The sequence below is a fragment of the Mus pahari genome, chromosome 4, assembly GCF_900095145.1.
Source record: "Mus pahari chromosome 4, PAHARI_EIJ_v1.1, whole genome shotgun sequence".
Lineage (NCBI taxonomy): Eukaryota > Metazoa > Chordata > Mammalia > Rodentia > Muridae > Mus > Mus pahari.
Genome location: NC_034593.1, coordinates 119,562,928 through 119,588,331, shown reverse-complemented (window position 1 = coordinate 119,588,331; position 25,404 = coordinate 119,562,928). Strand labels below are relative to the sequence as shown.

At 45.1% G+C, this 25,404-nt stretch overlaps 1 protein-coding gene across 2 annotated transcripts in view; it reads right to left on the bottom strand.

The window, feature by feature from the left end:
• Positions 1-25,404, bottom strand: part of Papss1 (3'-phosphoadenosine 5'-phosphosulfate synthase 1) — a 133,864-nt gene that overhangs the window by 11,219 nt on the left and 97,241 nt on the right. For both annotated transcript variants that reach the window (XM_021195245.2, XM_029537362.1), the window contains 4 exons: positions 23,547-23,752; positions 22,122-22,257; positions 10,638-10,906; positions 1,337-1,566 (listed from right to left, as the gene is read on the bottom strand). In XM_021195245.2, coding sequence (XP_021050904.1) covers positions 1,337-1,566; positions 10,638-10,906; positions 22,122-22,257; positions 23,547-23,752 — 841 coding nt within the window. The remainder of the gene's footprint in view (positions 1-1,336; positions 1,567-10,637; positions 10,907-22,121; positions 22,258-23,546; positions 23,753-25,404) is intronic.

Genomic DNA, 25,404 nt, shown 5'->3' with positions numbered 1-25,404 from the left:
TACATACAAACATCAGCCGACGGTGCGTACCTTTAACCCCAGCACTCAGGAGGTAGAGGCAGGTGGATCCTGAGTTGAAGCCTGCCTGATCTCCACAGTGAGGACCAGGCCAGCTGGGGTTAGGTAGTGAGACGCTGTCTTGAGTAAATAATAACTTTCTGTTAAGGTCATGTAGAAGAACTATAGAAAGATGCAGGAAGAAGTACTTTGTTCCCTGCCCCCATTCCACTGATCAAGTATCCCAGGGAATACAAGGGAAAAAAGAATTCAGGTCATGTAGCTGAGACAGGACTAGAACCTGCAACTTAGCTTTACACTGCTACTTTAAGCTTAAACAGACACCATCCACAGACAGGAATGATTACAATTCTATCCATTGAAAAGAAATAGACACATATTTAATATTATCATGATGATGCATGTACACACACACACACACACATGTGTACATATATATGTATTAATTTTCATACAGGCCATACTAAAAACTAAACCAAGGCCTTGTATATGCTAAGAAACTATCATTGAACTACATCCCAGCCCTTCTGCTTTTCAGTCTGAGAGAGGATCTCCCTGCCTTTCCTAGGCTATTCTTAAACTTGTGATCCTACTGCCTCAGCCTTCTAATAAGCTGGGACTTCCAGTCTCTGCAACAAGGCCTGGCACTCCAATCGCATAATCCAGAAGTTGTTAGTAATCATACAAACACATAAATATGAACATGCCCCTAAGGACCACACAACAAAATCCCCCAAAGCACCAACTCTGAAACTAGATCCGGTATGTATGTATGTATGTATGTGTGTGTATGTATGTATGCATGTGTGTGTATGTATGTATGTATGCATGTGTGTATATGTATGTATGTATGCATGTGTGTGCATGTATGTATGTATGTGTGTGTATGTATGTATGTGTATGTATGTATGTGTGTGTATGTATGTATGTGTGTGTATGTATGTATGTATGTGTATGTATGTATGTGTGTGTGTGTGTGTATGTATTATGTATGTATGTATGTATGTGGGGAGGGTTTGCTTATTTGCAAACTTGCTATGTATAACAGACTGGCCTCAAACTCATAGAGCTGCACCTGCCTCTGCCTCCCAAATGCTTAGATGAGAAACTGTGTGCACCACCACATCCAGCTTAGACCAACGTTAACTTTAACTTCTAACTCCAGGCCAATGAGAGTTAACTTTCTTGATATAACTTTTCCTGAGATGGCTCCAACAAAGCCCCCCATGAAAAGTTATAAAGACCTGACAATGCGCTAAACCCTTAGAAAGGGCTCAGGCAGCAAAGCTTCTGTCGCTCGGGGAAGGGTAGAACTTACTGCTCAGAGTCATAGTAGTCCATCCGCTTCTTCTTCTTGTTGTAAGCTGCAACTCGGAAGGGAACAATTTCCAAGGTAATCAGGCCTGGGGCCATTGTCAGCACTTTGGCACCATGTGTTGGCTCATAGAGGTCCTTCCCTGTCTCTGGATGAGGCATGCCAGCAGGGTCTCGTCCGACAATATAAAAATTGGCTCCGGCCACCATCCGCGCCCTGCAGTGCCACTGGACCTGGGATAGATGACTGCATGTTAGATAACTACGCTTTGATGACTGTCGGGAGACCATTGATCACAAACGCATGTGTATCTCTGTCAGCTGTCCCACTGAGCGGTACCTCCACATATGCCTCATGTCATCACTGCCTGATGGCAGGAAGTCCCAACAAATTTACTGTATCTTCTTGGGGAGCTAGAATTAAAATCAGGCCCCCTAAACCAAAATCATAGCTGGACATGAATATGTATGTGCATATATTCATGGATTATTTGCTTATGAGATACTCAGATGTACATATATCTGTGTGTAAGATTTTACAAACACATAAGAAGCTATTCACAGAGCTCAGACTCCAGGCTGTAAGGTAGGATGGAGGCTGAGCCTTGGACAGATGGAAGGATGTGGGGGCCTTTGAAGGAGTCACGGGGCAGCTTCAGATCCCAATGGATACTGTACTGGCTGCCAGATACTGGTGTAAAATGTGACCTAATTAAGGAAATACGTAAGAATCCACACAGCAGTGTGCTCCAACTGCCCTGTTGACATGTCTCTGCTCACTTACACAGAATCTGTTCCTGACACAGTCATTTAACAATTGGAGAATAACTTCCCTGACAGAGAGAAGTCCCCACCTCCAACAATACATTACACTCCCCCTCCTTAAGGAAAAAACTGCATATGTTCAGAATATGCCTGTTAGTTACTCAAATCCATCTCTCTTTTTTTTTGACACTTTCACATAACATATTTAAGAAAGCAAATTATTCTTTAGGAGAGAAATTTTTGATGACAAGAGAAAAACTAATTTTCAATTTGCCAACTAATTATTCATATAGATAAAATTATAGATTCATGCCATTTTAAGCATTAGAAAGTAAATTCTTCCCCTCGTGGCTCCCACTCCATTCCTCGGATGGAATTTCAGAACCAAGTCATTAAATTTTTATAGACTGGAAAATGAGGAACATCCTGTTGATAGATAACCGCACAGCCTCAGCAGCTGCGCATTGTTCTGAAGTGCATCTGTGCTATGGAAACAAATCTGGTACCAATGCCTGCTAAACAACCCAGAGAGCGATTAAAAGAGAATCACTGTTTGTATTTTATTATGACAATTTGGCAAATATGTCTTATTGGCAGTCTTGTTCTTGATGTCACTGGAAAAACTAGAAAAATGAGGGTTTTTTATTACTAATATTATATGAAAAGTCTTCCTTTAAGGGCTGGAAATAAGCCAAACACACAAGTGAGGCACTGCAGGGAAAGGCATGATGGGACTAGGCATGGTGTCACTCTTAGCATCCTAGCATTTGGGAGGCAGGGGAAAGAGAACTGTATAGCCTGAGCTACACTGTGAGGTACAGAGTAGCCTGGGCTACATAGTGGGACCCTACCTCAAAAAGAAAGGTAGGGAAGAAAGCAAGGAGGATAGGTAGATTTTCATAAGCCTCTTACATCATGCCGGGTCGGAAACATTGAAACATTTAACTACTAAAAATATTAAAACAACTGCTATAACTTCTAGTTTATTCATCAAAGTCTGAGCCCTAGCCTTGGTCTTCAGTGACTAGCTGCATAGCGAGAACATCTGGTCATTGCATACTCCATGCCTCTCAGTCGTCTAGCCACGCAGGTGGCATCTGTGTGTCCTGGCCTGCTGTAGGTCCGCTAACCTCACTTGCTCCTCACTTCTGTTCCTTCTCAGCAATCTGTCCACTGACCTGCTCGGTGCTCCTCATCCATAAATCCCCAACCGGCAAACCGTATTGAGAGTGGAGTTCAGTTCTACACTGAGGCCTTTTTGCCACTGCAATGGTTTCTGGCTACATTCTATAGTCAGGCACCAAGAACATTCCAAGTCAGGCCAAGGACTGTGCTCTGATGTGAAGCCTATGAATGACAAGTTACCCCAGGCTTTCTGCCACATTCCAAGGTCTAAGGTTTTCACACAGATTTATGAACCACTCTTAAGAGATACAGAAAACACTTTCATATGGAGTCAGGATAAGAATGGTGAGAGCCTGCAGCAAAATAATTACTCTTTTTCAACCAGTCAATAATACATACTTTTACATACTGGTATCAGTCAGACAGTGAGATATAAGATTTACAGTTACCCTATTTACTCCTTATAAAACTGGTAACTAAAACACAGACAGGCCAGACATGGTGGCACACACCTTTAATCTCAGCACTGTGGAGGCAAAATAGGCAGATCTCTGAGTTCATGGCCAGCCTGGATGCCATAGGAGCATAGGGAGTCCCAAGCTAAGTCAAAGCTATATAGTGAGACCCTGTCTAAAAACAAAACAAAACCCAGAGGCATAAATCATTAATAATATGAGGATGATATCCCAATCTTAGAAAGCGTAAGAATACAGATTATACAAAAAAAAAGCACAGACTACCACTCTGGACTACAAGGAGCAAATGCATAAGCTATTCAATAGGAAACTCCACCTCTGAGAAGCTTCTGCCTGAGCCATGACAGCTCATTATTTTAGAACTTCGATGAATGGGCTTCCAGTCTGCTTTCAAAACATAGCCAGTTGCGGTTTTCAACTACTGTAATTTAAACAATACCAGCGACTGGAACGGCAGCACATGGCTTTGGGACCAGATTGCTAGGGTGCAAATCCCACCACCATGGTTACTACCTGACTTAGAGCAGTTGTTTAACCTCTGCCATGAGCCTCCTCTGTAAGCAGAGAATAAGAACAGTGCCTGCTTTCTTAGTGTGCTTATAAGGACTAAGCCAACATATGCAAGTCGTCTGGTGAATACAGTGAGAGAGAGCTCAATAAAACCCAGCTACTAGGGACTACAGAGATGGCTCCATGTTTAAGATCATGGGCTGCTCTTCCACAGGACGCAGGTGAACTCACAATCGCTGGGTACTCCTGTTCCAGAGGCTCTGACACCCTCTTCTGACCTCCATGGACCTGAAGCATGTATGTGATACATGTATACACATACACAAAAATTTCAGTGGGCTATGACATTTTATTTCTTTTCTTTTCTTTTTTCTTTTTTTTTTTTTTTTTTTTGGTTTTCTGGAGACAGGCTGTCCTGGAACTCACTTTGTAGACCAGGCTGGCCTTGAACTCAGAAATCCTCCTGCCTCTGCCTCCCGAGTGCTGGGATTAAAGGCATGCGCCACCACACCCGGCCGACATTTTATTTCTTAATCACTACCTAGAATTACAGTCATTTATAATCAATCTCTATTCCTTCTTCAGCAAAACTGATCCAACACAAAGATCCGTAAGATAGGTTAAGAAACAGCAGTGTTATAGAGAATATGGCCAAAAAGTCAGGATCAGAGGGTCGTAGTGATTAGCGTATGCAAGACAGTCCAGAGCTGGTGAGGATACACAACAGCTGTACATTGTGAACTGGCACATCTGCATTAGAAAGGACTGGACAACTCTCCTAAGACCAAACAAATGCACATTCCTATCCAGCCATTCTACTCAACAGTAACCAATAGAGATTCACATACGGCAAGTACTGAAATCCACACCAGCACACTGCTCACAGCAAAACTCGGATGGAACACAGCCCAAATGTCGCTCGACAGTGTTCGGGAAGTCACACGTCACATACTGAGAGTGAGCAGTCTACTACTGACTGTAGTGAGACAGGGTGAGTGAGAGAGGCCACGCATAGGAGGCTATGACATCAGATTCTAGCTAGACCTGTAACAACCAGGCTGGCCTGAATACTGTGGCAGCCCAGGTCACTTTAGGAAGGTGACATAAGCATTTGGTCCTCAGAGTACAGCCCACAGGTACCCCACAGCCGCCAGCTCTCTTCAGAAACAACCCTGCTGGAGAGAGCAGCAGGTCCAAAGGAGGCACCTTCCTTGGCCGCCAATGTCTAGTCAATACGGCTATGATATCTGTTTCTATGCAACTCAGGGCATCTCTGAAGGAGCTCCCAGAACTCTCCCGGGTACAGAGGTTCAGATTCCATCACTCACCAATGTGTGATGCTGAGCAAGCTATGCAAACTATCTACATGGGTTATCCTCACCTAAAGTGGTGACTCACGAGTTGAGTTAGTTAATATATTGAACACCAGAGACTGCATGAACAACAGCTCAACTTCTCCCTGTACCCCACCAGCTCCCTTCCTTCTCCTTCCTTCCAAGTGTGAGGGCAAGGGCTCCCATGGATCTCCGCAACTCTTGCTCATCACTTGCTATCCAGTGCGCACAACCTTCAAACCCTCACTGGAAGCAGTGACCGCTCAGCAGGAGGAGGAGCAAGAGCTTCTGGATGCTGAGTGTATTGTTACATTTATTCTAGAACATTTAGCTTAAAGGAACACCTACAAAACATGTCCTTTTTTCCTATGTATCGTTCAATATGAAATTAAAATAAGACAAATGAGAAAATGTACAGAACAGAATATAGAATACTTAATCCTACCATACATCCTTCAGACAAGCACTCATGTGCACATACACTCAGCTCAGATGTCTGACAGACTACAATGGAAGCTGGTACCAAACTGGTTTGGACTAAGGCTGTAGCCCTCAGTACACCCCTGCATCATCATCGTGTTCACTAGACTTGTTCTTGTGGGTAGTGACGAGAGCCAGTAAGACGCCAAGAGCAGGTCCTGCCAGAGCCGGTTCAGCACAGGCCATCGCAAAACCTCATCACCTGTGAGAGCCAGAAGTAAGAAGGCTGCACTTCTCTCTTTCTTCCTTCTCCCTAAAGACCTCCGTGAGTTCAGCTGACCTGCCCTAAGGCTGGAAGGCTCTCTGGGCTTGGAGGAAAGAAATGCTTCTTTCTCTAAAGAGAAGGGGACAGAGAAGGACATAAACAGCAGGCCTTGCTAAGTTCCCAGGCCTCTCAGTAGCCACTCAACCTGCACAACTGCCCACCCTTCATCAGATTCAGGCAGACAATATCTAGCTTTCCTTGAACCTTTATTTATAAAGGCTCTCATGTCATGGAAGACTTGAATTCAGTAAATATGTGTGCTCTCCTTATTATGCTAATCTCTTTGTAAGGGATGTCTCAGTCATGAACCCAGGATGGGGGAAGTGATGAATTCACCACCAACTGCTCGCAAAGAGGAAGATCTCAGGTATCTTCACTGGTCTTTGTTTTGTGTGTTTGTGTGTGTGTGTGTGTGTGTGTGTGTGTGTGTGTAGCAGGGATTTACTATCCTAACAAGCCCATATAAAAGACACTAATCACATAATCCAGGTATTTTATTTAAAGCCATAAGCCTAGATTGGACAGATCTAGGGCTATACTAACTCATTCCCCAGCTATAGGTCCCTTGCTACTTGCCATGTGGTTCTGGTCCATGGCAGCTTCTTCCTCCTTTATCCTCTCTACCTGCAACCCCCTTACTCGAACCTCCGTCTCCCCCCCTTACTCCCTCCACTGCCCAATCACAGGCTATGGTGTTTTGTTGACCAGTTAAATTGGGGAGAAGGTCCATATGGCATCTCTTTGAGTACATGAGAATCTGTTCATTGGGAGCACCCACATCTTGAGGAACCAGTATTTTACAATAGAATGCAAGCAGCATCAGACTAATCCACTACATCTCTGTGGCTGTGGCTGTGTATCTATGTGAGTAGCTGTGTGTCTGCCTGTGGCTGTGGCTGTGTATCTGTGTGAGTGGCTGTGTGTCTGCCTGTGGCCGTGGCCGTGTGTCTGTGTGAGTGGCTGTGTGTCTGCCTGTGGCTGTGGCTCTGTATCTGTGTGAGTGGCTGTGTGTCTGCCTGTGGCTGTGGCCGTGTGTCTGTGTGCCTGTGTGAGTGTGTGTGTGTCTGTTGTTTGTACATATAATGGGGGAGAGTGAAGCCCATGGGCACACAGAAGGCACAGAAGGATGTCGGATGGTCTGCTCTACCATTCTCTACCCTATTCCTTTATGACAACATCTCGTACTAAATCTAGAGCTAGGCTGGCATCTAGCAAGCTACAGCAATCCTCCTGTCTCCACCCTCCACAGTGCCAAGGTTATTAGCACATATACAGCCACCTCATGCCCATTTTTTTTTTTGAATAGGTGCTGGGATCTAAACACATCTTCAAGACATCTTTCCAGCCCCTACTCTCACTTCTGAACCTTCCAGCAGAAGCACAACTGACAGAACTTAAGGCATAAAGATCTTTCCAGTTGAAAGCTGAGCATGGTGTAGCAGGCTTGCAATCCCAGGACTCTGAAGGTATTGGCAGGAAACCAGGAGCTCAAAGCCAGCCTTAGCTATATACTGTGTTTAAAAGGCCAGCTTGGGATACATAAGACCATGCTCCCAAAACCCTGTCTAACTCAGGAAAGGATCTTGGGTTGTTATCACAGCCTGTTTCATTACAAACCCTCCCATCCTTGTTCCTTTAAAGCATTTTTAGTTAACTTACTGAATAAAATCTCACATTGACCCCACCTTCAAACATAAGAATTGCAAAGCAAACAAGACAGGTCCCAAAAGAGGAGGCTCATTTTCTTAGCTGGAATTTAATGAGGTCATTGCTCATATACCTACTCCTGCCTGTGATAGTTATGGTTTCTATGGCTGTGATAAACACCAGGCATCTTGGAAAGGTATGGGCTCACAGCTCACACAGCCAGCAGTCCACCATTCAGAAAGTCAGGCCAAGAACTCACGGCAGGAACCTGGAGACAGGAACTGATGCAGAGGCCTTACTGGGGCTTGCTCATCCTGCATCCTTATGACACATGGGACCAATAGCCCACAGTGAAGTAGGCCCTCCCACATCAATCATCAATCAAGAAAATGCCCCACAGGTTTGTTCACGGGCAACCTGGTAGAAGTATTTTCTTAACCTAGGTTCCCTCTTCCCAAATGACTACAACTTGTGTCAAGCTGGCATAGAACTAGCCAGCACACCGCCCTCACCTCATCTGGGCCATCGCCACACTAGACAACCTCAAGTCAAACGACTGGCTTAGAGCGATGAGGCTCACGCCCTCAGTACTGGTGGAACACAGTCCAGAAATGGAGTCCTGTGAGGAGGAGTCTGTGAGACTCCACAGATGTCTGGTGACCTCAGTTCCTTCAAAACACAGAACTCTTCTTGGAATGTGTTTCGTGCACTTCCCAAGTGTAGTGGATAGGAGTGAGTTTACCTCAGATTACTCACTATTGCCTGCTGTTGTTATTCAATTAAATGTTTAAAATACCCTTCATACGCCTGCCTCTATGGAAAGACCTGTTCTTGTTGCACACCGCTTGTCCTGGTGATGGAATACAGCTTGAGCGCAATGGAAACTTTACTCACGTAACCATTCTCAACCCTCAGAGTATAAATCGTCTGGGATCTGAGTGAGGGTGGCTGTTGCATGAAACTTTAGTCCACCTCTCTATTGGCTCCCTTCTCCCAGGCCCACCACCTCTAGAGGAGGTCCCAGCTAGGGGAACTACTAAACAACATGGGACATGCAAGAACTAAGTAGAAGTCATGGAGATACAGCAAACACCCAGGACCCTCTTGAGCCAACTCTAACCATCACCTTACTCCAATGGAAAGAGGAGCAACGTGGGATATTTACCACACAGCATTCCAATGCATTAGTGAACATGGACCCCAAAGAAGAGCCAACTGTTTTCATTTTCTAGCCTGCTGTTTTGTTTGTCCGCTTTTCTTGTGTAAAGTGGTAACAGAGAATCCAACCCCATAAACTAAGCTCCAATAAAGATTCTTAGGCTCCATCCCAAATAGTCAAATGTCTTGGACTATCTTTTTAAATGTTTGAAGGAGTTTGTACCATTAAATTACTTAGATCTTTTGAAAAATGAGTTTGCCTCTCAGATAAATCTAAGTGCAGTGATAATGTGCAGGCCATTTTTATTGTGAAAACACAAAAGGCTGGTTGGGAAGTTCCCACCCACCACCTCTGAGGTCACTCAGCTGATTCATTAACTCATTCAGCAAAGATACTTTGAAAGTCTACTCTACTCTACCTTGAAACTGAGATATAATTTTCAGCTCCTTTACGTATGGATACAAAAAGATCTCAAACATTCTATTTGACCATGGGGAGAATCCCAAGACCCTGCTCCATATCAGGGAGCAGATTACTTCCTGATTCAGTCATGCTCCAAATGGAGATTGTCTCCTGGGAGCTGGAGAGAGGGCTCAGGAGTTCAGATCCCGCACTGCTCTTGCAGAAGAGTTAAAGTCCCAAGCTCAGTCCCCAGGACCCTTGTTGGGTGGCTGACTGCTGCCTGTACTTCCAGCTCCAGTGGGGGAATCCTAAACCTCTGGCCTCTCCACAGGCACCGGTCCTCATCTGCACGCAGCCTCACACCGACACACACAGGGACACAAAGTTAAAAGTGAACCTTTCAACAATTTAATGTCCTGCCGGATACATCTCTAAGAAAATGGAATGCATTTCACATTCAGACAGATACATGTACATGTTTGGGCAAAACAGTTATTTGGTTCTTGAAAGTTTTCCTTCGTTATCTAGTTTGGAACTACTGGTGGGTGGTGAGACCTTTAAGAGAAAGGGAAGTCATAAGGGTCCCATACTTGAGGGACCCTGGCCCCTTCCTCTTCCTTTGTCAGGCCACAATGGAATCACTCTATTCTGCCATTCAACCCCACCATGATGTGTTATTTTACCAAGGGCCCAGAAGCAACAAGACCAATCAGTTACAAACTAAAGCACTCAAACCATGAGCCAAATAAAGCTCTTCTGTTTATGAGTTAATTAGCTCAGGTATCCATACAGTGAAAACAGCTGGCTTGTGCCCTAAAGTCCCATTAGCTCTTGAAAAATTTAGAAAAAGCAAAAATCTCATTGCTCTGTCTTCTGCTCTGGGCCTCTGTTAAAAGAACAATAGCGATGTTGGGCTGATGGACATAAAACAACCTTATGCTGCTACACTGTTCTAGCTTCTGTATCTTCTGCTTAGTGGTTAGAGGGCGTGGTTAGGGGCGTGGTTAGAGGGCATTCCCAATACTAGGAGAAGGAGAACTCAGCTATGCTGAATGCTTGGTATGGTCAATAGGTCAGCTGGCGATAATACAATGTTCCCAAGAATGGCTTTAGTTTACACTGGTATCTTGAAAGCAGCCTACCTCGGTTGGCCCAGCATACATCATAGGAGATGGAAAAATGGCCACCACTGTCGTTTCAGGATTCAGGATGCCCTCCTCCAGCACTGCAGCGTGCTGCTTCATACGCCACATCAGAGGGACATCGTCATCCTTCGTCCAGCCGCCAAGAGGATGGAGGAGGAGGACAGGACGCCGGTAGCCCCTCTCCAGAAGCTGCTTGTGGGTGTCCTGCATTAACAGAGCATGTCCATTGTGCACTGGGTTGCGCAACTGAAATGCGAAGACAGCATCTGCAAAGGGAATTTCCAGAGTTAGGACTTCCCAGCACCACCCTGCATGGGACAAGCCAGTCTTTCCTGGTTGATGCTCACAAGAAACAAACACACAAGCTCAGAATCACAAACGGGTAAAGCCATGGACTGGTGAGTGCTTATTCCACGACATACACTGCTGCTACTCAGTACTACAGCCCTTGCTCGCCGGAGGACATGTGATACGGGAGCCATAGACTCAGGGCGGTTACTCCTGTGTTCAGGGAAATGACAACAACTGTCAGGCTTGCTTTCAGTCCTAATTCAACTGTTTTCAACAAGTGTAAATTCAGAGTCAGTGTGTCAATGACCTGTCAAATCCTCCAAAGGCCCTAAAAACCTGAGTTGGGCTACTCATTTTCAAGGGCTTTATAAAAAGAGGCAGAATATGAAAAAAGCTATGGCTTCACTTTTTACTTGCTATCCACATGTATGCAGAGTACTCTGAGAAGAGAGCTACTATGTTGTCACCTGACTCGAGACTCAGGATTGCAATATAGCAGCAACACTATCTCAGAGGGCCACTGCTATTCATTCAAATGATGAAAGCTACAACATTAACTGAATTGATTAGCCACTGTCTGCTAACAATCCTGGTTTCACTCCTCCATGCTGGCTGCAAGGGACCTCTTGTTAGAAGCCAGGGTTCTTTGGGATATAGAGTAATCTCACAGAACAGGAAACAATCCTAGCATGTGAGCTCTATGTTTACCATCTCCGGACACCTGTCCCATCACCCCGCCATGATGGCTTGACTCAGACAGTGAATTTTTTTTTACTGTTATATATTTTTGCTTTTATTAAACATAATAAAAGATTTACCTATCTTATTTTTAATTATGTGCAGTCACGTAAGTCTGTGTAGGGAGACCAGAGGTGTAGGATCCCCTGGAGCTGGAGTTACAGGCAGTTGTGAGCTGTCTGATACGGGTGCTGGGAACCAAACGCAGGTCATTTTCAAGAGTAGTAGAGCTGCATTATCGACCTCTCCAATCCCACCTCTCACAGTGGGCATCAGTTCTGACCCCTCTATCGCCATGACAGAAGCATAGAAAACTGTCACAAATAACCGGGACTTGGGGGATTTTGTCCAGATGTGTCTTTTAATATTTAAATTTTGGGAATATTATCATTATCCTTAAATCCTCAAATTACTTTTCAAACATCAGCAGGCTTTGTTTTTCTAACCCTAAAAAGATGTGATGTGTCACTAGGTACAAGGTACAGAAAAGTCTTGATAGAAGCATATGAGACTAAACATTGTTCAACTTCCACATAGAGGAGGGGTCCAGAACTGATCACTGCTCTCATCTTTTAGTGTCTGTTTGGAATTCTACTTTTACATAGGGATATGCAAGACCCTAAACATCTCAGACCTTCAGCGCTCACCCCAGATCAAGAGGCATTTTTACTTCCTCGCTTAACTATTCTTGGACCTCTAGAGTGCTGAAGGCTGCCTGATGCGAGAGCACAGCATCACCTAATGCGGGAGCACAGCATCCCCTCTGAATTTACAGATTTCCTGCTTGAGCATGGCTCTAGTCTGACTCTCACCACTGAGTGGTCTTTTCTGACTGCTCTTCCTTGGCCTTACTCTGCTCCATTTGCATAACCAGCTCTGAAGCATGTGTGACCTGTACTCTTAGACTGGTCTGAGTTACACCAGGGGGGTGGGGGGATGCCAGAAGTCTTCAGCACCTAGGACTTAGGGAAACACAGACTAGCTGGCACTGGAGGCAACAGGACCATGGCTGAGAAGGCAGCCTGTTTACCTGGACAATTTAATATACAAGGATGCAGTGCAGATAAGCCACTAAACAGTGGGAAATTGACAAAGGTTTTCACCATAGAAGAAAGACCTACAGAACAGAAAAAGACCAAATAGATTATATGATGTGGGCTAGAATTAAAAGTATCAGTGTATCTTTATGGTTTCTAGCTTTGGCAACACAGATACAGGGATACATATAAGAGTGTATAAATGAAAGAGAGAGAGACAGAGACAGAGACAGAGAGAGACAGAGAGACAGATTATGTAACCAGGCCCTGAGATACAGGGAGAACAGATTCCAAGATGCCCCACTAGTACCAAACCACAGGAATGCTCTAGCTCCTTATGTGCAGCCGCATCACATTTGTAGGTAACATGAGCACAGGCTCATGTCACCCCAGTGTCTTCAGGTCACTCCAAATGCAGAGCAAAACATCAGTACTATGGGCAGGCAGCATCAGTACTATGGGCAGGCAGCATCAGTACTATGGGCAGGCAGCAGGCCAAATGGCTTAGGGATTATAGAGTCTGCATCTTCTCAGGAAAGACACATGTTTACTCCTGAGTACTTTTCATCCAGGGTGAGCTGCATCTACAGAGGCAGGACCAGAGGATCAAGAGTCAGAGGGCCACCATCTGGCAGCATTTGCGGCAGGCAGCACTAGGGGTGGGTGCTGTTCAGGGTTACAGTGCTTGCCTAGCCTAGCAAGGCCCTGGTCTCAACTGTCAACACATAAAGAATCTCAAAAGGTAGGCAAAAGTATGATAACAACGAAGTAGTGACGAATCCATATATATATATCAATAAACACTCATACCCAGACTACTTTTTAATGACCCTACTAAGAAGGAACACTGCACACTGCATGCTCTGGGTAGATATCAGAGCCAGGAGTACCATCAATGATATTCTTCTGAGTTGATGGGCCCAGTGCAGGTAGGCTAAAGACTTCCCTTACTTGTTGGAAAGTGAGGGCTTGTACCTGAAAGCCACTCTCAAAGACAAAGATGATGTAAAAACAACAAACAACAGGAGGATGTTAATAATGTGAAATCCCAGTCAAAATGAATAGGAATTTTAGCCTTGGAATATTTCTGTAACCTTTACATTAGATTATTTTAAGCTTAAAAAGTTCAGAATACCCATGATATAACTCATAGACCATATGAAGCTTAACAAGAAGGAAAGTGTGGATGCTTCAGTTCCACTTAGAAAGGGAAACAAAATAATCATGGGAGGCAGAGGGAAGGAGGGACCTGTGTGGGAAAGGGGAGGGAGAGGGAAAGGGAGGTGGGATCAGGTATGGAGGGAGACAAGAGAGAAGCCCAGAGAGTCAGGAGAGTGAATAGAAATATGCAGCAGTGTAGGGTTGGAGAAGGGGAGAACTCTGGTGTCCCAGACACCAGGGATGTGAGAGGCTCCCAGGACCCAATGGGGATGACCTTAGCAGAAATGTCCAATAGTGGGAGATGAAACACAGAGAGTCACCCCCAGTAGACAGACATTTTAATTTTTTTGACCCAGAATTGTTCCTATCTAAAAGGAAATGCAAGGACAAAAATGGAGCAGAGACTGAACGAAGGGCCATCCAGAGACTGCCCCAACTTAGGATCCATCCTCTGGGCAGGCACCCAACCTGACACTATTACTGATGCCATGTTGTACTTGCAGACAGGAGCCTAGCATGGCTGTCATCTGGGAGACTCTACCAGCAGCTGACTGCGTAAGATGCAGATACTTATAGCCAACCATTGGACTGAGGTCAGGGAACCCTATGGAAGAGTCAGGGCAAGGACTGAAGAAGCTGAAGGGAATGGCAACCCCATAGGAAGAACAATGATATCAACTAACTGGATCCCTCAGAGCTCCCAGGAACTAAACCACAAGCCAAAGATCCTACATGGTCCAGTCCATGGCTCCCACTACATAAGTAGCAGAGGACTGCCTTGTCTGGCTGCAGTGGGAGAGGAGGCACTTAGTCCTGTGGAGGCTTGATGCCCTAGAGAAGGGGGTTGCTAGAGAGGTGAGATGGGACTGGATGGGTAGGTGGGTGGGAAAGCATCCTCTTAGAGGCAAAGGAGATGGGGATGGGGACGGGGGTCATGAAGGGAGTACTAGGAAGGGAGACAACATCTGAAATGTATATAAATAAAATAACAAAAAATATATATACTTAAAAATAATTTTAAAATCTTTCTAAAAAGCAAAGCAGAAAACTAAGTCAAGAGAGACATCAACAAATGACAATTTGTAGGGCTTATTACGTTTCAAGTGAACTTTAGAAAGAGTCACTTTTTTAAAGAAAATACTAGGATTAAAGCACTAGACATCTGACAGTTTTAAAGTGAATTTATTTTGGGGGGTGGAGCAGTAGTGCTGTGGAGGCCTTCCCTGTTAAAGAGAAGCATGCTGAACCATTTAGAGGGGATGACATGAGTACTGAGATTTGACTCAGAATACGGCAAGAGCGTTCAGAGGGGGCAAGTGTTGGCACAGATGGAAGGCCAGTGACCCCAGCCGGCGGTACTGAAGCTGGGTCAGACACCCAGGATTCGGCTGTTAGACTGTTATCTCTGCATGTGTTTTAAATTCCCCCAACAACATGCTTTTTAAAAGGGAAGGCACACGTGGGGGATCTGCTTTAAAATTCAGTTATATAACCCTCACTTCTGCAGTTTACTGAGACGACTGCCCACACAGGAAAGCAAACTTGACCTCGGAAGCCCTGAGGGCATCTGGGGCTTTTCAAGCCACTGGACTCTGCTGCAACCTCTCACCCTAATGCTATAGTGTAAAATCGCACAGGGACAGCACCTGAACCCTAAGCCTGGCTATGTACCATGGCATCTCAACAGTCAGATTTAGCTGCAGTTTGTGGAATAAGATAGGACAGGAAGAAATAAAATAAAACTCCAGTCAAGAGGAGTGTAGTGACATCCCTGCTTTCCAGAGGGGGTGAGTTGTCCCAGGATCATAAAAATCATCCCTTTTGTCAAAGACAGAGGGCACCCAGCACTCATGGGACAATCACATTATATTCTGAATGCCCCTTAGAAAGGATATTTGTATCAAATATGGGCTGTGAGTACAACGTGGAGTGACCTGTGACATTTTGTAGAAAATCAGCCCAACCACACTATACCAGGCTGACACAGGACAGTACGGAAAGTAGCGAGCCTAGATACTAGAGATAAAAGCACTATAAACATTTCCACATAAGACAGAACTCTGCCAACTCTAACATTCTCTCTACTTCCTTAACCGAGTTGTCCCCCAGGGCCAATTCACCTGGCAGACCATACCCTGCACACTGATGAGGTCCCAAGTACCAAGGGGACTGGGCAGGACCTGTATTAGCCACTTGCAAATTTCTGTTAACTGAGAAGAACTTGGCCCTAAGCTCAGATCACCTCTCCTCCTGCCTCTTGGTGTTCCCGATATCATCAGAGATTCAATTCCTGCCTCCGTGTCCCCATCTCCAGTCCTTTTCCATCGTATGGAGCACAGCCTCTATCCCATGTCCAGAACAGTCCAGCCCGCCTTTCTTCCTCTGAATGCACTCAGACCCCAGCATCTCACTGCTAGGTCTGGACTGACTGTTCCCCTCCTCAGTCTGACAGAGGAGTGGACAGGGACAGGGGAGGTCTGAACAGATGAAAACTCAAGTTCAGACAAGCTCTCCCTGAGGTCACAGTGGGGCGTCTATGTCCTTGAAAGAAAGAGCAGACACTTGGGGAAAGGAATCCAGCTCTCTCAACTCCAGCAGCTCGGCTCGCAGAGAAGGATGCTGACAGTATGGACAGTCCACGATGGAAGAAAAGAATATGGCCCCCTTTCTTCACCTCCACACGGAACTGTCAGACCATACTCACGCAGCCAGCTTCCTGCTCTGCCACACAGCGAGCATGAACTTCCTGCCAAATCCCAAAGGCACCGTGCTTTCTGTCCGTATGCAAGGATCCACCACTATCTCCCCAGCCTTACTGTCTGCTAAACAGGGCAACCATTCTTTAAAATAAAAAGCATGAAGTACAGGAGAGAACTCAAGAGGAAACTGTAAAGAGACGATTTCAGTATTCCTGTATTTGGTTTTAATGCTTGCTTTTTGCCTAGTCTCCTAGTTATTCTTTGTGCACATATTTTACATCATCAAATGTATGTGAAATTTCCAACTCTACGGGGCCATCGGGGTCTAACCAGCTCTTTCTCACTTTACACTTGGAGCAGCAGCATTCACTGCTGAGCTGTGCGAAGCTCTACTGACATATGATTCAGGAACTGCCCACACAACCCCCCACCATCATCTATACGCAATGACTTGTGGTATCTCAGCCATAGCTCTATGGCCTGACCTCCCAACTCATCAGCTAAGGACACCATGAATCATCCCAAAGCATTCTGTCTTCCCACTTCAGAATTAGTCTCACCACACCCCACTCAGCCCATTCCTCATCGCTCTCCCAACCTCCCATACCACGTCTAGGTAAAAGGGCCATTCTTCACCGCAAGTTCTCCCTCCCTGCACTTAGGACTCCTCTCTACCAGGCCAGGAGGCTACACGGTGGAGCCCTTCCCTTGCAGCAAGCGAGAGGGGGAGAAGAGAGTGGAGAAAGTTCTTCCCAAAGTGTCTTTCACTACTTAGAAAGTAAAGGACAAATGTCAGCATTTCCTGATGTGAAAAACAAGTCGAGCACCAACTCCCTGCAAGTGTGTAGGACAGGTCATAGGATAACCCATCCAATGACATGCCAGGATCTAGTACAAACAGATAGATGGACCAGGCTCTGCACCAGCTGAGTGATCAAAGACAGCAGCACTAAGCGAGTGACTGGATGACAGAATGAATGAATGAATGAATGAATGAATGAATGAATGAATGAGGAAATGATCAGGAAAGCGTTCCCAAATGTCAGCCATTCTTCGTACCCAAAAGTTACTAACCACCACCTTAACCATCCCTAAACTTAAAGAGCAGGCATCGCCTATTTCCTTTCCCTACGCCAGTCCAGCAGCCCAACATGACAGTATGGATAAGAATCCCACAGCTGCTAGATACCATGCCAGGCACAGGGGCTTTATAGGTGTGTCTTTTTGAAGGAACTAGAAGAATCTTCCCTCTACCATCAGGAATGCCATAAATTATTGATCTTCTTGACTTATACTGAGTAACTGGAAAAATGAGGAATCAATAAAACAGTAAGAGGGCCTCTGGGTAAATGCAAGCATATTAATTAGCATTTTCACAAGCTGGTAGTTTCATATCCCAAAGCATGACAACAAGCTGTTATTCTTGAGATGTGAGCTAGGAAGCTCTCGCTGTCTCTGAGTGGTTCATGCTCCACACACCCTCTCTGTCTCTGGTGTCTCAGCAGGACGGCTCCGGTCTCTCTGGGCTGAGGAAAGGCACTGAGCTCCTGGATCAAGAGTGGAAAACCCAGCAGGCAACCAGAGGACACACAGGAAGCAGCTGGAGGAGCCCTACCATCCTGGGATGCCTGCACGCCATCGCCATGGCACCCCCTCACCAGGCTTCCTCACAGAACTACAATGTGTACACCTCCTCACAGAGCACCCCACACACTCAGCCGCATCTCACAGTGTCTCCCCATAGCCCTGTCTAAGCAACTAGCATCAGAACATAAATCCCTGCTAAGCACAGGGCTCACGCCTAGAATCTCAGTGCCCAGGAGACTGAGGCAGGAGACTACCAGGAGTTCAAAGGCAACCTAGCTATAGAGTGAGGCCATCTTAAAAAACGAAGGAAGGAAGGAAGGAAGGAAGGAAGGAAGGAAGGAAGGAAGGGAGGGAGGGAGGAAGGAAGGTGGAAGGAAGGAAGGACAAAGCCCCTATCTGATATTACCAGCCCAATTCCCAGCACTGTATGTGGGTTCCCATGTCAGCGCCCATCTCTTCTTCCACACTCACTTAAATTTAGACCCTATCCAAAGGACTATCTTGTGGCTAGAACCTGCCAGACAGATTCCTCTTATCTAGTTTCTGGTTGCAACACCTCTAGCTAAAGCCTTTGCCGTAAGAAAGCACGCTGCCTTCACAGATGTCCTGCTCCTGCCTCACCAGCCTCCTATAACTGCCCCCAACGTTGTGGAAAATATCCTCCTGGCTAAAACAGTGTCTAACTCAACAATTCACCAAAGCTCTCGAAGACTGACTCAGGACTCTGCAGCACCATGCCAGCCTGAAAGAAGGCAGGCAGCAGCTTCACTCTGTAAGCAGCAGGACACAAGACTCCGCACTGCAGAGTAAATACCAGCAGGCCCTTAGCTGGGTCTGTGTCAGTCAACCGGGTTCCAAGAACCTGTCATTAGGAAACAGCTCACCTTTCAGTTAGCAATGCAGGCAATAGAGAAATCTCAATTCCAAATGGCCTCTAACAGTCAAACTGTTACAGCCATGTACACGGGCCCACAATCTATAGGTAACCAAAATACTTAAGATGAGGCAGAGGAGCAGGTACGAGCAGATACTAGAGACAAAACGAGTGATGATGCCTGCTTTCTCTCTCTTGAACACATCAGAGACTGGTTGTTACTGGCCTCCTAAGGAGTGAACAAGAACTACAAGGTAAACCCCCTCGGGTCTGGTGCTTATTTGCCTTGGCCTACATGGAAAAGTAAACAAAATAACACCACAAATCTTTGTTGTTAATAACTGGCTCTCGGCTACTTTAAACAAAGTTGCAACCTCTCATTATGCAACAAGTTCCCTAAATGACTTAAAATGTTTGGCCACAAACAGCACAAAACAGATGGAAGAGGAAAGGCTCTAATTGTGAACAATAATTCCCCAATAAGATGTCTCAACAGTGCCAATAACTGGCTATATTGATCCAAGATATAGATTCATATTTTGGCAAAAAAACAAACTAAGGAGGAGATCTCAGCAAGTTCTGAATATGTCTCTGCTCACCACCAAAGAAATGGAAGGAGGGCGAAGAGAGGGGAAGGGAGGGGGTAGGTGAAATTAACTATCTGATACTGCTGATTATAAATAGAAAACCCAACTAGAAATGCCTTAAATAATTTAAACATGTAATATCTCTTTAAGCATGAAGTCTGGAGACAGATGACAGAAACTCAACACAGCGCACATGTTTGGAATTCTCATGAACACTGAGTGGCTGCAAGAACTCCAAGTGCTCTATCCTCACTGACAGCGCCCAGATGGGAAAAAGGGGAGGCAAAACTGTGTCTTTGTTTGTTTGTTTATTGATCATAATCCAGTTTCTTGTCAGAAGGGCTTTTTTCTAAAAGCTGCCTCTGTTCTTTATAGTTCAGTGGGGTCCCTAAATCTCTTAGGAATATAAGGTTGTGTGTCATTCCTGACTGATACCAGTCATTACTTACATGTCAAATGAGCCCCAGTGTGTTTGAAAGCAGGAAACAAAGCTACACTTAGCCTACTACTATATATTGCACTCAGAAATCATTGGATGTTAAACCACGTGTCATGGATACTCTTGTTTGCCAACTTGTCTAGATCTAGAATTAACTAAAACTAAAACCCTTGTGGAAACAACTACTAGGTTCTTGGACATTCCTCTGTCAGGGAGCCATTGTTGAACTACCTGGACCACAGCCCATACACTATACACCATTCTAATAAACCCTTTCAGACAGACAGACAGACAGATAGATAGATAGATAGATAGATAGATAGATAGATAGATAGATAGATAGATAGATACTGACTGATTCATTCTGAGTTTCATTCCTCTAGAGCACCCTGATTAATACACCAATGTTTCGAATTCACAGAGAAATAAAGTTCAAAAGGCAAAGAGGGGTTCTACCCTGCGACTGAAGGAGCCAAGCGGAAAATGTGAATGAGCAATGACCAACGCAGGCTGAAAAGAAGCCACTGAGCCCACCAGAAGCCCCTAGGTCAGCACTAGCTTATGGTCACATGACTCCAGATCCCAGCCACGTACAGCAGGCTCTGGAGTAACAGAGTCCTTCTCTAATCTTCACACCAATACAGCTCCGCAAAGCTAACTGACCAACTTCGGCTCAAACAGAAACCCAGAGGACTTACTCTCTCTGGGTGCCAGCGCTGCTCACGGTGAGATCATCTTATCTCATTTCAATTTTTAAAATAAAACCCTACACCAGGCATGGTGGCACTTGGGAGGCAGAGGCAGGCAAATTTCTGTGCGTTTGAGACCAGCCTGTTCTACACAGTGAGTTCCAGGCTAGCCAGAGCTACAGTGAGACCTTTTCCAAATAAATAAATAAGATAAAACCCTATGCGTTCGGTCCCATAAGTGTTCTCATCAATGGTCACAGAGCCTTACAGAGGAAAATGAGATAGGGAACTCCCAAATGGTAAGGCAGGGCACTACCCACACTCAGAACTCTACGAAAGATGACCGTTGGGCTCATGGCTGTCCTGCCTCCACTCCTCTATCATCACCAAGGACAGAGGCTACTGTAGGCTCTTAGTATACATTAATGATCAGTTAGGTTCCAAACTGGCAACCACATTCAGCTGCCTCTTCCAGGCCACACCCAGAGGGCCACCCAGAAAGCATCAAGTAGTGGTTCTGAGGCTCAGGGCTCTGCCAGCTCTGCTGGTGGACTGACAAGAGTGCAGTAACAATGGCAGAACACTGGAGCCTTCTAACCCAGAGTGCAGTTACAACGGCAGAACACTGGAGCCTCTAACGGTCCAGCCTCATCTGCAGGGAATGCTTTTCTCAACGACGCCCCTTCAGAGCATGGGAAGAGGTATCTGGTTCACATGCAGCACATCGTTTACCAACACCCATGTAGTGTGCTTGTGAGAAAATCCTGGAGCAGCTGGGAGTGCAAATCTGCAGAGAACACATCTTGGCCTTTCTGAACACATTATTTCACTTCATCCCATACCCAAATGGTGCGAGCATTACAGAATGAGTGCTCTTGAAGCAACTTCTTCCTGTTGCTGCTCAATGTCCACTTTAACCATAAAGCCCCTTCTTGTGTATATTTTTGAAACCTCAGCACTTGGAACATGAGCAGACAAAGATGTACCATACAAGTTGATGGACTAAACAGAGTAAGGCAGCATCGCTCCAACTTGGGGTCTGTGAGGTACACCTCCGGCGTGAGGGGCCAGCTCTCATAAAGTCTCCTCTATAGTTCTACTTAGATTTAACATGTAAGTTCTATAATAAACATCCAATTCACTATTAACATCAAGCTTCCAAACCATATGCAAAATGTTGGATCAAATTCTAAGAATGTATGAAAATAAAGCAGACTATAGAGGCCAGGCTTGGCTGCCTTTCTTTATATATTGCATTGCCGCGCAGTCCAGTGGTCATTATTCTGTTATATACACTTGAGATAGTATTAGAAAAAAACTTCTGGAACTTTCTCTCCAAATAATCTCTCTCACACTAGCTGAGCAGGCTCACATCTTACCAGCATTCATATCTTTAAACTTCTGCTTGAGCTCCGTAGGGGTAAGGCGATACTGATCAAGACCATCATTCCAGTAAATCCGGTCCAGGACTTGAAGATCTCCTCCAATCAGCCAATCCCCTTGTTCCAGAACCATCTAACAGGAAGCAAGAGGAAATTGTTGGCTACAGTAGAAATATGAGCATTACTCTCATGCAAGCTAACCACAGCTTCTGAAAGCTGGTCTCCATCTTAAAGGCCAAGCTAGGCTTAAGAACGCCATGGGAATTACAGACACTGAAGGAATAGGATGTTGTAATTTCTTAAAATACTTGTGACATAATGTTTGGATGAATTTCTGAAAAGTAACCAAAAAAAAAAAAAAAAACAAATTATTGTTACTTTCTCAGTTTTAAAAAAAAAAGCATTTTTTTCTCACTGTTCTAGACGCTGGTTAACAAAGATGTGTAAACCTGTGGTCATCCATCTTGTGCATCTTCCCACTAACGATTTCTGACACCAGTATGTGCAAATTTGTCAAGTTCGCCGACAAACTCATACACAATCCCTCCTGTTCTCTGTGCTCTCACTCACCTTGCCCTGCATCTGGAAGTCTGAGCCCACAGGGCCCACACTCACAGGATGCCACTGGACCCACCCTTCCCTACACTGCATCGGTTGATGCCTAAGTGCACTTCATTTCTTCTAAAGCTCAGAGTTTACATTAAAACACTAAACAACAGGCAGATACTTGCCTTCCATGCTGACGTGTCCACACTCAGTGAACAAATGAGGTACTTTGGGGAGATGAAGCAAGTGTCTGACTTTCCACAAGAATACAATGTTGAAGGGTAGAAAATATTAAGCTGCCCTGTGTGGGCTCCCACTGCAGCCTTCCTTTGAATCTTCCTTGTGAGAACACAATTACTATCTTTCCCTACCAGCTGGGCAATGGAAGTGTATGCCTTTAATCTCAGTGCTCAGAAGGCAAAGGCCAGTGGATCTCTATGAGTTCAAGGCCAGCCTGTCTACAGAGTGAGTTCCAGGACAGCCAGGGCTACACAGAAAAACTCTGTCTAGAAAAAAAACAAAACCAACCAACCAAACGAACAAACAATAAAAATCTTTCCCTACCACTAGACCAACAGAGAACACAGCATTTTAACTGTGTGTAAACATTTTAACATTCTGGTATATACACAGAGCTAAGCACAGGTTTAGCATGCTAAGGGCTCTGGATTTAATCCCCAGCATCAAGGGTTTTAAAAGACGACAAAGAGTCACTGAATAAATATTTACATGAGCCAAAATGACAAGACCATCTGCTCATTACGCTCATCTAAGATCCAGTCTCAATTCTGCAAAAATTCACAACCCAGAAGAGCAATCAACACACAGGCAATGGCCACATCCCGACACAAACGTTACTGTCAGATGAGTCGAGACCTTGATGTACGGGTGGTTCTTGCATGTTGTTCCCCACTGTCTGGCACACCGCTCCTCTTTCCGGTGCTCAAAAAATTCAGGATTCCGCAGGATGGCCACGCGGCGGCCCTCGTACACCAGAGCAAACGCTGTGCACCCGTCCAGCCTCTCCTTGTCCTCCTGCATAGCTGTCAGAACTATAGGCACTGATAAGTTGATGACGCCTCCTGCAGGATACACACGTGCACAGATCATTCACTGGGTCTTAGGATAGTCACCTTGTCTCCAGCAACATATCTCAAAGAACAATGATTGTTTTTAAAGAACCAGATGGGTGACATGGCTCTGCAGTTAAGGGCACTTGCCACCAAACCCGGCAGAGCTCAGTCCCTGGAACCCACATGGTAGAAGGAATGAACTGACTGTCACTAGTTGTCTTCTGTCCTCAACACATGTCTGTGGCATGAATGACTACGGATGCATACAAATGAACATATAAACACAGTTAATTACTAATTGTGTAATGTAAAAAGTGTTAAAGAACCACCTGAGTACCTGGCACAAGAGCAACTAATATATTTAGAAAGTTCAAAAAGAAAGAAGAAAGGAGAAAGAAGAGGAAAGGAGGAGGTGAGAGAGAAGGGAAGAGGAAGGAAGGGTCAGGGGAGGGGGGAGGAGGGAATGGGGGAGGAGATGATGGGAGAGGAGGAAGAATAAAAGAAAACAGCAAAGCCAGGGTGTGGTGGTACAGGCCTTTAATCCCAGCACTGGGAAGGCAGAGGCAAATGGATCTCTATGAGTTCAAGGCCAGCCTGGTCTACAAAGTGGAGGACAGCCAGGGCTACATTGAGAAGTGCTGTCAAAAAAACAACAACAAAAAGAACCCTATTTTTAAAAAAATGGGGTACAGAGCTAAACAAGGAATTTTCAACTGAGGATTATCGAATGGCCGAGAACCAAACTCAGACTCTATTGCATATGCCAGCAAGAACTTGCTGAAAGGACACTGATATAGCTGTCTCTTGTGAGGCTATGCCAGTGCCTGACAAACACAGAAGTGGATGCTCAGAGTTATCTATAGGATAGAACACAGAGACCCCAATGTAGGAGCTAGAGAAAGTACCCAAGGAACTGAAGGGGTCTGCAACCCTATAGGTGGAACAACAATATGAACTAATCAGTACCCCCCAGAGCTCGTGTCTCTAGCTGCATATATATCAGAAGATGGTCTAGTCAGCCATCGTTGGGAAGAGAGGCCCCTTGGTCTTGCAAACTTTATATGCCCCATACAGGGGAACGCCAAGGCCAAGAAGTGGGAGTGGGCAGGGGAGCAGGGCGGGTGGAGGGTACAGGGGTCATTCAGGATAGCATTTGAAATGTAAATGAAGAAAATATCTAATAAAATAATAATAATAAAAAAGTTCAACATCCTTAATCATCAGGGAAACACAAATCAAAACAACCCTCAGATTCCACCTCACACCAGTCAGAATGACTAAAATCAAAAACTCAGGTGACAGCAGATGCTGGCAAGGATGTGGAGAAAGAGGGACACTCCTCCATTACTGGTGGGATTGCAAGCTGGTACAACCACTCTGGAAATCAGTTTGGCTGTTCCTCAGAAAATTGGACATAGTACTACCTGAAGACCCAGCAATACCTCTTCTGGGCATATACCCAGAAGATATTCCAACTGGTAATAAGGACACACGCTCCACTATGTTCATATCAGCCTTATTTATAATAGCTAGAAGCTGGAAACAACCCAGATGNCCCTCAACAGAGGAATGGATACAGAAAATATAGTACATTTACACAATGGAGTACTACTCAGCTGTTAAAAATGATGAATTCATGAAATTCTTAGGCAAATGGGTAG